Source organism: Leptonotus elevatus, chromosome 10 (assembly GCF_054856555.1).
Source record: "Leptonotus elevatus isolate MCC_2025b chromosome 10, RoL_Lele_1.0, whole genome shotgun sequence".
Taxonomy (NCBI): Eukaryota; Metazoa; Chordata; class Actinopteri; order Syngnathiformes; family Syngnathidae; genus Leptonotus; species Leptonotus elevatus.
Window position 1 is genome coordinate 24,722,899 of NC_141248.1, and position 12,436 is coordinate 24,735,334.

The 12,436-nt window shown below is 43.6% G+C and overlaps 1 protein-coding gene and 1 long non-coding RNA gene across 6 annotated transcripts; one reads left to right on the plus strand and one right to left on the minus strand.

Annotated features, from left to right (window-relative positions):
* The first annotated feature begins 240 nt into the window (after window positions 1-240).
* nol8 (nucleolar protein 8) lies at window positions 241-10,168 on the plus strand. 5 transcript variants are annotated; one of them, XM_086087580.1, is made up of 19 exons: window positions 241-328; window positions 897-1,021; window positions 1,302-1,364; window positions 1,444-1,522; window positions 1,597-1,774; window positions 2,495-2,808; window positions 2,877-3,136; window positions 3,668-5,592; window positions 5,758-5,916; window positions 5,981-6,106; window positions 6,184-6,283; window positions 6,941-7,073; window positions 7,675-7,755; window positions 7,914-8,194; window positions 8,812-8,953; window positions 9,123-9,187; window positions 9,306-9,388; window positions 9,471-9,541; window positions 9,912-9,943. In XM_086087580.1, the coding sequence occupies exons 2-18, from the start codon at window positions 901-903 to the stop codon at window positions 9,528-9,530; spliced, it is 4,170 nt and encodes a 1,389-aa protein (XP_085943706.1). In that variant the 5' UTR covers window positions 241-328; window positions 897-900; the 3' UTR covers window positions 9,531-9,541; window positions 9,912-9,943. The 5 variants fall into 5 exon arrangements, 2 of the variants coding, with proteins under 2 accessions (XP_085943706.1, XP_085943705.1); XR_015096333.1 differs by having other exon boundaries at window positions 9,123-9,388; XM_086087579.1 differs by having other exon boundaries at window positions 9,471-10,167.
* Window positions 2,658-8,026, minus strand: LOC147167757 (uncharacterized). Its single transcript, XR_015096334.1, has 3 exons — window positions 7,658-8,026; window positions 6,172-6,243; window positions 2,658-3,075 (listed from the first exon to the last, which is right to left on the minus strand). It is a non-coding gene; the product is annotated as an uncharacterized LOC147167757 (long non-coding RNA).
* Window positions 10,169-12,436: the final 2,268 nt, after the last annotated feature.

Genomic DNA, 12,436 nt, shown 5'->3' on the forward strand with positions numbered 1-12,436 from the left:
ATAATAAGCACCATTAGGCCATATAATAATAAAAAAGAAAGTTTTCTCAAGCACCCTGAACAAAATTGATCCAGAATGACGCCATTGGTCGAGCCTTTATTTGGTGATTCCGCCTTGTATATCGTCCAATTGCACATTTTAAATGATTATAATTCAATTTATACTAACTAAATATGATTTTACTTCCTGTTTATTTATTTGCAGTAACTTATAATATAGTCCGATAGTGGCGGAACTTTCGAATGAAAAGAAACACTTGCGGAAGTTCAGTCAAACGGACTGTGGGGCCGAGCACTTTTCAAGGTAACACCGACTAGATCCATGTGAGGTAAACATTTCAGCAATTTCTCTGTACATGTGAATTACTTTACAATTTGATCGTTTTGGGTCTCGAAAAAGAAGTTCGACTTTGGTTTTTGCCAATGTCGTAGTTATTAACCTAGTTATCGAACATTGGTCGGTTTAAAGCTACGAGAGGAATGAGTACACTTAATGATAACTATAATTGATCACAACCTTTTTTGGGGGGGGGGGGGTTGTTTTGCTGGATTATTGACAACATTTGACGTAAATATCGACGTGTAATGCGAGTTTGTGCCAACGTAGAACTAAATATTCATGATGATGACAACTACATTTAAAAGCTGAGTGGGCCTAGCTGTTGATGTATTTTTATTATTAATATTATTTCAAACAAAATAAATTCAAAACCGTATTTCTGCAATAACTTTTATTCAAGCACCCACTTCTATGATTGTCTACAACAAGTCATCAATTTCTATGATTATTATCAATGTAAGTGTTTATAAATGTGTAAAACTGATACTGTACTACTAGTTTTAGTTGATGAAATGTTGTGTTTGCTGATCTGTGCTGTCCTGTGCTGTCTTGTCCAGTGAGATGCCGCGTCTGTACGTGGGCGGCTTAAGCCACTCGGTCACCCAAAAGGATCTGACGGATCGCTTCGGGAAGTTTGGAACCGTGGAGGACGTGGAGCTCCGGACCCGGCGGGACGATGAGGGTGAGCTGTGATTTTACATGAGTACGCCAGAAAACCGACACGGTGAACAGTTTTCCAATCGTATTGCCTTTCATTCTTCCTACAAGCGCTTAATAAAACATGCAACAAACAAAATACATGTCGGCATGGTAATGCAGCGATAAGGCCTGGGTTCAGAAAAGCTAGGAAAAAAATACATACATCAAAAAAGTCTTTGGGATATTTAGATGAATGCATGTTACAAAATGATTTTTAACGTTTTCTTTTATTTCCACGTAATGAAACTGGTGTTCTTTTGTAGGTGCTCCCTATAAAACGTTTGCTTACATCAACCTCAACATTTCTGACACTGACCTGAAAAAGTGTAAGTGAATTTAACAGCAAGATAAAGTCCATGTAAAAAGTGGCAGTATGTGACGTTGGGTGTTGGTTTTGTTTCTCAGGCATGACAGTGTTAAACAAATCCAAATGGAAAGGAGGAACGCTGCAGATTGAACCTGCCAAGCAGAGTTTGCTGCACAAGTACACGCTTTTCTTCCGTTTCAGATGCTTTTATAATGTGGCCTGTGAGTTGACGTATTGTGTTGTCGTCTTAGGCTTGCCCGGGAGAGGCAGGAGGAGGAGGAGAGGAAGGAGGGGGAGCAGCGCTCCCGCCGGGATACAGATAACAAACACCAAAACACGTGCAAGCTGCTGGAGTCTCTACGGCAAGCCGGCGTGGACAATTTCACCATGAAGGCGGCCGTGCCCGGCACAGAAATACCAGGACACAAGGTGTGTCTGGATGTGTGCGTTTACTAGAAATGTTTGAACCTTTCGGAAGACTCGTCCTCTTTTGCCATTTAACCTTTCCAGCAATGGTGCAAGCATACCATTGTGCAAAATGTCTCAAGAATTAAAATTCATGGTGAAGTATAATATAAGAAGCTTAGTCTACTCCTGATTAATACAAGTCTTAATTAGGGATGGACACTTAATCAAATTCCAATCAACATCACAATGTAGTAGAATGCAATTTCTAAATGGCAAAGACTGCAGTTATGGGGGGGGGGGGGTATGCTTCGGTTTTTGTATTTGTGTCATTGATGTATTCATTTGTATTGCAACTAGATAGGTTGAGTGCTTAAGAAGTGCTGTCCGCATGTTTGCACATCAAAAGATTTGCTTCCATTATTATTATTATTATTTGACTTGATTTATGCCACATTTTTTGGGGTAGAATTTTGTCTACTTGTCATACTGAGCAATTAAATGCAAGTCAAAAATGTTTAGTAAGTTTAACAACTCTAATAGAAGTAGAAAAATAAACTTTCATGTTGATTTGTGGTTCATTTGCCTTTTTTTTTTAGTACAAGCCTAACCTAAGACCAAAACATTTCTGTTCAATTAGGGCTGTGCAATTTATTGAAATTCAATCACAATCACAAATTTGATTATTTGAAAGAATCGTTCAGCGTTTGGAGGAAGATTGTTGAATGTTTTTATCCTCTTCAGGACTGGGTGGTCAGTAAATTTGGTCGCGTGCTGCCGGTCATGCAGCTGCGCTGTCAGAAAGGCAGCAAAGCTCGCACCGTCAAGTACGACCCGTCCAAATACTGCCACAACATCCGTCGCTTGGCCCCGCCCACTTCCGCCGCCGCCGCCGCCGACCCGCCCACCCCCGTGGCCCAGCTCACCTGGCAGATTGCCGGCGGTGACGACGACATCAGCAAGAAGAGGCGGGGAGAGTTCCCGCCGTATCAGCCGCCCAAGCCCAAGCAGGCTCGCGCAGATGCGGTCAAATCTACTAACGGTGGAAATAACGGCAGGTAACGCACCGGTGACGACGCGCTGCTCTTTCTGGGTCCGATTTTCTTGACCTCTTCTTCCGCGTCAGTCCGGCGCAGGTCGCCATCGCCGCCGAGCCAGAGAATCATCACCCGTCGAATGGATTCACGCTGGCGAGCGACCAGCGTCGGGAAAGGAGAGGACGCGGACGTTACGAGGAAAACGACTCTGACCAGGAGATGCGCCGACTGGTGGCGCTTGAGCGGTCTTCCCACAATGCACCGGGGCAGGACGTGCAGGAGGACAACCTGGAAGTGGTGGGAGACGACTACTTGGTCAAGTCTGGAGGCTCCTGGCGGAAGCGTGGAGGTAAAAGTGAAGCAAGTTGGTCAAGTGGATTGTGTTTTGGTGAACCGCAAAGTTTGAAGACGTGTGAATGCCAAAACCCGTTTGCTTTGGGTTTAGGAGCAACAATTAAGCGATGAATATGCCGTACAACTAATCGATTATCAGATGAAACGACTGCTTTTGAAAGTCAATTAAATGTTTCAAGACCTTGTTTAACTTCAAATCCTCAAAATCGCATCCTGTCGTCTCAACAATAAATTTTCCGACCTTTGATTCATTATTTAATGCAAAGGGGAAAAAAAAACATGTGAATTGTATCAGTTATGAAGGACCAAAACTGCCAAAATAAAAAATATATGACTAAAAGTGAAAATAAAAACGGATATTTAAAATTAAAAATTAAATACAAAAAAATAAAAACAACATATAGTTTTTATATGTACTTTTAGTGATGTATTTATTTTTGAATTTTGGCAGTTTTGTTCCTCCATATCAATAACTGCTGCTGCGCATATTTGACATGATACAACTCCACTTTCTCGGCAATTCCAGGCAGGCCGGTGAACGCCGACGAGGAGGACGATTACGACTCTGCCGACACGGACGAACTCTTTGCTTCAAGGAAAAATCCTCTTCCTGCCCGGAAGAACATCTCAACAGAAAGGACGGGAGCGGGGAAGAGGAAAAGAAAACAGGATGCGAGGACAAAGAAAATGGCTGCTCTTTCCAAGGAGGAGGAGGAAGAGGAGGAAGACTCTACTGACACGGAGGAAATCTCCACTTCTGGTAAACCTTCTCTTCCTCCTCAGGACATCTCAGAAGGAAGAATGGCAAAGGTGAAGAGGAAAAATGAAGAGACGACAAAGAAAACAGCTGTTCTTTCCGAGGAGGAGGATGAAGAGGAGGCTGAAGAGTCTAGTGACGTGGAGGAAATCTCCTCATCCAGGAGGTCTTCGCTTCCTCCTCAGGAGAATATCTCAGAAGAAAGAATTGAAAAGGTGAAGAGGAAAAATGAAGAGACAACAAAGAAAACAGCTGTTCTTTCTGAGGAGGAAGAGGAGGGCGATGATGATGATGATGAGGAGGAGGAAGACTCTTCTGACACGGAGGAAATCTTCATTCCTAGGAAGCCTTCAGTTTCTCCTCAGGAGAACATCTCAGAAGAAAGAATGGAAAAGGTGACGAGGAAAAATGAAGAGACGACAAAGAAAACAGCTGTTCTTTCCGAGGAGGAGGAGGATGAAGAGGAGGACGATGATGAGGAGGAGGAGGAAGACTCTACTGACACGGAGGAAATCTTCATTCCTAGGAAGCCTTCAGTTTCTCCTCAGGAAAACATCTCAGAAGAAAGAATGGAAAAGGTGACGAGGAAAAATGAAGAGACGACAAAGAAAACAACTGTTCTTTCCGAGGAGGAGGAGGAGGAGGATGAAGAGGAGGACGAAGAGTCTAGTGACGTGGAGGAAATCTCCTCATCCAGGAAGCCTTCGCTTCCTCCTCAGGAGAACATCTCAGAAGAAAGAATTGAAAAGGTGAAGAGGAAAAAAGAAGAGACGACAAAGAAAACAGCTGTTCTTTCTGAGGTGGAAGAGGAGGGCGATGATGATGATGAGGAGGAGGAGGAAGACTCTACTGACACGGAGGAAATCTTCATTCCTAGGAAGTCTTCAGTTTCTCCTCAGGAGAACATCTCAGAAGAAAGAATGGAAAAGGTGACGAGGAAAAATGAAGAGATGACAAAGAAAACAGCTGTTCTTTCTGAGGAGGGCGAAGAGGAGGACGAAGAGGAGGACGAAGAGTCTAGTGACGTGGAGGAAATCTCCTCATCCAGGAAGTCTTCGCTTCCTCCTCAGGAGAACATCTCAGAAGAAAGAACGGGAAAGGCACAGAGGGAAAGCAAAGAGGAGGACCGCAGGACGAAGAAGCCGACTGTCCCTCCCGAGGAAGATGAAGATGAAGATGAGGAGGAGGAGGAGGAGGAGGAGGACTCTGACGATTCCAAGTACGAAGCCTTGTTCTCCAACGTCACCCATCTGGAAATCTCCCTGGCCGATCTCCGGAAGCTGGCCGAGGAGTCGCAGCAAACCTCCGAGAATCCTCAGGTCCCGCCGGGACGCGTCCCCAAGAAAGGAACCCTGCCCGAGGACATCCTGTCCTCCCTCCTGGAGGACGACAGCAGCGAGGACGAACGAGAATGGAGCAAGAAGACAAAAGTCGCCGGCACCACGATTCCCGCCTTCCGGGGCACGGCGACCCTCTACGAGGACGTGGTCGCGGAAACGGAGGCTCCCGAGAACAAGAAGGCGGATGTTTCTTCGTCATCGGCGCCGGCGGCGGCGCGGCGTCCGAGGCTGAGCGCTCGGGAGGAAGAGGACCGTCAGAGGAAGGACAACAGCAGGCGACTGGCCGCCGTCCAGCAGCGGCTGAAGGAGGCCGAGGAGCACAAGAAGCTCATCCAGGGGGCGCTCGCCAACGTGGTTCGTTCAAATTCACTTCAGACCTTTTTCTTTGAACATTTCATTCCAATTGGATTTTGTCATTTGGATCTGCTCTCTTGTGAAAAGTCGGATTTCGTTCTCAACATTCCCATTCCTAACATGACATATTATGTATGTTTCTAATCTTGATTTCTTGTCATTTAGGATGCCGTGGCCACCAAAACGGCAAAACACATCGTCTTCGATTCCGATGACGAGCAGACAACGCTCGCCGCCTCCGAGACGTCTCCGCTCCGCGGCAACCAATCGGAGGACGAGGAGGAAACGGCGGCGGCCAATGAGAGCGCCGCGGCCAAAGACAAGGTGAGCTGTGCGCTTTTAACGACCATTTTTGAAACGGGCCCCCTTTCAAGCGCATTGCGTTCAGGAGCGCGCCAGAGCGTCGGCCCCTCGGCTTTTCGACAGCAGTGAGGATGAGGAGGGCGGTGATGAAGAGGAAGACGGCGGCAGGTTTCACATCAGGCATCAGTTTGAAGGACAAGCGGGACAAAAGGTGACAAAAGTTGATAATCTTCGAATTACATGAACTATTATCAATACTCGACTTGACGGACGTGCCTCGTCGTTCAGCTGATGGAGCTGCAGTCTCGCTTCGGCACGGACGAGCGTTTCCGGATGGACTCTCGTTTCCTGGACGAAGAAGAAAAAGACCACAACGAGGACGTGTCCGGTCAGATCATATGAATGTTAATCTTAAATGTTTATTAACTCTTTCTCCTAAAATTCTAAATTTTTTCCTCCGGTTTTATTACCCCCAAATTAGGACTTTTTCCGATTGTATTTTTGTTGTTGTATTCTCCTAAAATAAGGATTTTGTCTTCATAATTTAAATTTTTTTATTTTCTCTTTTAAAAAAAACAAATCCTTGTAAAATTTTTAAAGATATAAACATTTTCCGTGCAAATTTTTGGTATTTAACTCTTTCTCCTAAAATTCAAACTTTTTTCCTCAGTTTTGAATTCTCCTAAATTTAGGGCTTTTTCATCAATATCGTAATTTTTTTTACCCCCAAATTAGGACCTTTTTTGTTGTTGTTGTATTCTCCTAAAATAAGATTTTTGTCCTCATAATTTTAAAAATGGTATTCTCTGGTATTTAAAATAAATTCTCCAAAAAATAATTCCCTCGCAAATTTTATTTCCTTGTAAAAAAATTTCAGTGTTATTCTCCTAAAAAGGAGACTTTTTTTTTTTCCTTGTAAATTTTCAATTTTATTCTCCTACCGTCAGCTCCGTTTTGTTTTCTAAATGTGTAGTTTGATTGTCTTAAATATTGCTGTCAATCTCCTTTGTGGATGACAAACGTGCTTTTGTTGTTGTCGATGCAGAAGAGAAAATGAGCGCGGCGGCGGATGAGGATCTTCTGCAGGAGGAGAAGAAGAGGAACATGTCCATCGTCCAGGACCTTCTGGGTCATCAACCCAACAGCGCAAAGACGTCTGCCAAGACCAAAACCTTCAGGTCAGCCTCGTATCCGCTCACACGCGTGTACATATCGTACGAGTATCAAGGGTCTAAGTTTTGTGAGCGAGTTTTTGTTTCATTTTCCATATTCCGTTTTTTTAGCTCTAAAAACGAATTGTTGACTAGATTTTTATTTTTTTTCTAAAATGCTTTATTTTAGTTTAGCTTTTATTCGTTCTTGTATTAGCTTAAATTTTTTAATGTTTTTATTTGGAGTATTTGTCCACTAAGGTCACATTAAGTATTGTGTATAAAAAGGTAAGCTACAATTCCCTTATTGGACTGCCCCGAAATGTTGCCTTAAAATTTCACACACAAAAAAAAGTGCATCCACTCGCGGATGAATGGAGGGTACTGCATGCCTAGGCGGCGCTATTGAGTGATTTTTATTTTTTTTTTCCATTGGATATCATTAATTCCACTTTTCTATCTAAATGAATGGAGGGTACTGCATGCCTAGGCGGCGCTATTGAGTGATTTTATTTTATTTTTTCCATTGGATATCATTAATTCCACTTTTCTATCTAAATGAATGGAGGGTACTTTCAGATAACACTTTTTCCATATCAATTTCAACTCGCCTAAAAAAAATTTGCAGAGACGTGTCGGCGCTGCACTACGACCCCAGCAGAGAAGAACATTCGGCATTTGAAAGCAAAGCAGACAGCAACAAGGACAGGTAAAGAAAATACGCTTTTGAAGTGTATTCATGATTTCATCAAGAAAGGATTCAATCATTATTTGAACAATAGTAAGAATGAGTTGAATTAGAAACTTTCAGTGGCATCCGTTGCTGTTCTATGGTTCTCATCACCGCGTGTTGACGTCTTTGGGCAGCAAGTCGGCGCGGCGGAAAAAGCGCGAGGAGGCTCAGAAGCTTCCCGAGGTTTCCAAGGACATCTTCTACGATGTGTCGGGCGACCTGAAGGCCATGTTCGGACCCGCCGCTGACCAGCAGACCGCCGACCGGCCCAAGACCAGCTGGGACCAAGAGGACGAGGAGGAGGAGGAGGAGGAGGAGGAGGATGATGATGAAGAGCAGCCCAGGGCAGATGAACATTCCGGGTTCATGTTCTCCTTCTTTGGCGACGAAGTCCAGACCGCACGTGAACACGAAGGTGCGTGCGGCGCTTGCCTTGCTGCTATATATGTTGAATATGGAGACGAATTTCATCCGTCTCAGGGTGCTATTTTGTCCTGTAGCGCCCCCTGCTGTCCACTCAAATTGATGCCTTGGGCTTGCAGCAGCATGGCAACATCAATTTGTGGACAGCAGGGGGCGCTAGAATGTCAAAATGACTTCTCTTTTCTTTTGTTTGCTGCTTTTTATGCTCAGATTTCAATTTTATTGTTGGAAGATTTTCATAAAATTAATTTAAAAAATATCTCTATTCTGTAATTACCGGTAATAATATATATTGTAAAAGTCAAACTTGTTTTTGAATAATTACGTTAATCTGCAAAAAGTAGGACTTTTTTTCTTGCAACATTGACATTTTTTTGTGTAAATTTCAGCCTTTAAAAAAATATTTTTTTTTTGTAGAGTTTCATTTTTATTATCATTACATTTTGAGGGTGAATTGATTTTTTTAATCCATTGCAAAAATCAATTTTAATCATAAAATCAGGATGTTTGAACATCTGGATATTTTGTTTTGTTTTATTGTCATAAAATTCCAACTTTATATTCATCCAAAGTTGTACTTAATTCTGGTTTCAAATTGATGATGATCAGAGTACAAGGTGGAGAGCGTGCAGGCGGCAAAGGTGTTACCGTGGCAACAAGACAGCAGCGATGAGGAGGAGGAGGAGGAAGAGGAAGAGGACAAAGCGGAAGCGCCGGAGGAGGAAAGCAACGCGGCGGCGAAAAACGCAACGTGAGAAAGAAAAACTCCTTTTGAAGCACATTTTGTTTACTCAACTGCAGATGGGGAAGGCCTGGACTAACATGAAACCATGTTTGCAACACATCGCAGTGAAACAATAGAGATGGTGATGATGATGATGATGATGATGATGATGGTGGACTTGTTTGTTTGTCCACAGAGAGCAAACGCTTTCATCCACGAGCAATTTCTTCTTCTTCCACCTCGATGACAGCAGATTGACAGGTAAGCGTGCGCGTCGCGCGGTTTTAGCGCGCGGAGGCTTGCGTGTCGCGCGCCGCAGCATTTGCGCTCGTCGCGTTGGCGCGCTTTTCAACTTGTGTGCGCGGCGGCGGCCGTTCAGAGGGTCCCAAGTGGTTCTGTCGCTCGTCTGAGCTGGAGGACGAGCGAGAGGAGTGGGAGGAGAGACGGACGGAGCTGCGACAGGTAAACGCCGCCGACGCTTGAGCGCGCCACGGCCTCGCAACGAGCGGACGCTAAAAGACGTCTTTGGTCTTTTTGCCTCCAGGAATACCGCAAGAAACACAAGGACGCACGCAGGAAGCTCAAATCCTCACAAAAGATTTGAAGGATTTCAGATGGACGCAAGAAAATGGCGACGTGGCGTCTCGCGGCTCATTATGCGTAGCTATTGATCGTTTTTTGTCAATCGTCATCACGGTTTAGCAACCACACATTTTTCTTGGTGCCATCATGTTAAATAAAAGGAGCATTTCTTATTTTCACATTATGTTTAATTGTTTGTGCATTTTTCAACATTAGTTTCACAAACTTTTATTAACCTATAATGACAAAAAAAGACAATAAAGTAAAAAATATATATAGAATACAGTAACACTTAAGAGGGACATCCTTAATCTCAACACAGCAAAGTTCTAATTATTTTATACTATTAAAATCAAACTGAAAATACATGATTAACAATCTGCTTTTAAACAATGAAACCAGTTCTCGACAAGTAAGCGGTGCAGCGGAGGGTGGTGAGGTGGTGCTGCCACTTGGTGCAGGCGGCGCGGGTTCGATTCCCACCAGGAGACCACGTTTGTGGTGCACCGGATGGAACGTTATGTGACTTAAGTTTCAAGTAAACAAGAATTACTGTCAGCTGCCTAAATGTTGACGTAACAGCGTTAAACTCTGCCTTGTGTGAACTGAGGAGTTTTTCCAACTCATGTTATTTAATAAAAAAAATTTTTTTAATCCATTTGAACTATTTATGTTCTCATTCTTATTCAAATAAACATTGATTGTGATCTTGCAAACACGTTCAGTTGTGATTTCGATTTTTTATTTTTTTTTACTGCAATAAGAATACAATATCAAATTCGATGTTGGAGGAACGGTTCGCTATATTTGGGTGGAAAGGATTCAACTTCATGCACATTTTGTGAACAGCAGTGAGTTGGTCTGAGTCATGAAACACCAAAAATCTTGTAATGGTCAAAAATGTGGAAATTAAGAAAGGAAAGTTATTAAGTGGATTTCTAGAAATTGGCAGCACCGTTATGAGCGTTTTTAACAACTTTTTTTGCTAGACTAAAAACTTGACGTCGAAATTATTTTCAAACTGATATTTTATATATTTATACATTTGAGTTGTCTTAACAGAAAATATTTTTGTAACCACTCTATACAAAAAAATAATTTTAAGACATTGAGCTTGAAAATGTGATAAGAGCAACAAGTTGTTGTGAGTGAATGCCTCGAACGGGCACACCTGGCACACCTGGCACACCTGGCACAATATGTCATTTGGGCAGGATGAGCTTTTCTTTGCTCATCCATTTCACACATCAGCTGATGCTGCTTTTGACCCAGCAAGACATTTCTGGACGCATCTTGTACTTAAACGGATACTGTTGTTGTATTTTTTGCAGCAAATTTTTTAATTGCGGCGTCTAGTTATGACGTCACGGCAGGCTAAGATGTGATGATCTAAAAACTCTGCTGAATGCCTTTTTCACCAATTTCACTTGCTTGTATATCCAAAGGTCATATCGAAAAGGCAGGCAGGCACTTACTTGCTTTGCTTGCAAGTTACCTTTCGGAAGACCGCAGCTCGTGACGTCCACAGCAACAAGTGACGTCATCTTCGCTGCACTTCGCGGCTGGATTCCAACTTGGTTTCGGTTTAGAGTTCTTCCAAAGACGCTCAACAGAAAGTTTCCTCCTCACACTCAGCCCGCCAGGTGATCAATGACGCACGCGCAGGTGAGCTAGCCCACTTATTTATCAGCAAGACCACCCGCCAATCATCGTGGACGTAGAATGTGCGCGCGTGCACATCACACGTGCACACAAGCCAGAAATAAGGAAGAAAGCACCAAAGGCACTCCACGGCTTCGTTTGTGGCTGAAACTGCTGAAGAAACCTTGCGGCGATTTCCAGGTGGCGCGTCCATACCGGCTGCGACGACCACGTGACCAGACATCCTCCGCATTTGCGCACTTGTTCACGCTTGAGTCGAGAGAGCAAGGAGGTCAAAGTTCAAATGGAATCAACGGCGTCCTTCGCGAGTGGAAACATCGTCGCTTCTTTTGGCCCTGTCCGTTTCCCGCATGGAACACAAACAGCTTGCCAGTTTTGCAAAGCGATGATAATTGTCCTATATAGCAAAAGGAAAAGCAAAGGAAAAGCAGAAGTCCACTGGAGAGAGAACGCCGCGGCCAAGGAGCTCTCGTGTTGCACGTTTCTGGGCAGCATGAAGGCACTTGGAGTTGAAGACTGTGCGTGTGGGCGGAGTCAAATGTTTTTGGCCCACCCCGCGTTGAGTCACGCCTCAAGCTGCGCTCTGCTGCCAGTTTTGCACTTGGGGGCGCTGTTGAACACCGGACAGACGGGCGGACGGACAGACAGTGTGACACAAAGGCCACTCATTAATAAAACTCATGCCGACATTTTGAAGAGTTTTGTTGTTGTCGTGTTCATGAGGTTTTTCCCCCCTTTTTTTGACTGAATGTGCGTTTTCGGTGCAGGTAAGGTTTTTTTTTTTTTTTTTGCTTCTTTGATAAAAGTAACTTCATTGTAAAAAGACTTTCTCATTTTTGTATCTTCATATTCTATTTTTTGTTTGTTTGTTGTCTGCTTTGGTGTCCATTTTGTTGCCGTCCTGGTGAGGTTTCATTTTTGCCTCATTCCTGGGGATTTTGTCGGCGTCATCTCCAAACGGGAACTAAAAAAGCCACAAATGACACATCAGTGAGTTGGAGGACAGTTTTTTTTTTTTTTGTCCTTTTCTGGTGCGGTCACCGCCAGTCGTCCGTTTCCACCGTGAAGGCACGTTTGCCTTCATTTGCTTCATATGCGACGTCCAGCCGCAGCAGGCGGACAGAAAGGCTTTAGAAAAGCTTTTGGGCTTTTGGTAAAGAAAAGTATTTTTTTTGCCCGAGCCATTTTTCCAATATTTTACTTTTTCCAAGATAAAGTCATGTTACAATTGCAAACTAAATGGTTGTTTCTTCTTCTTTTTTTTAA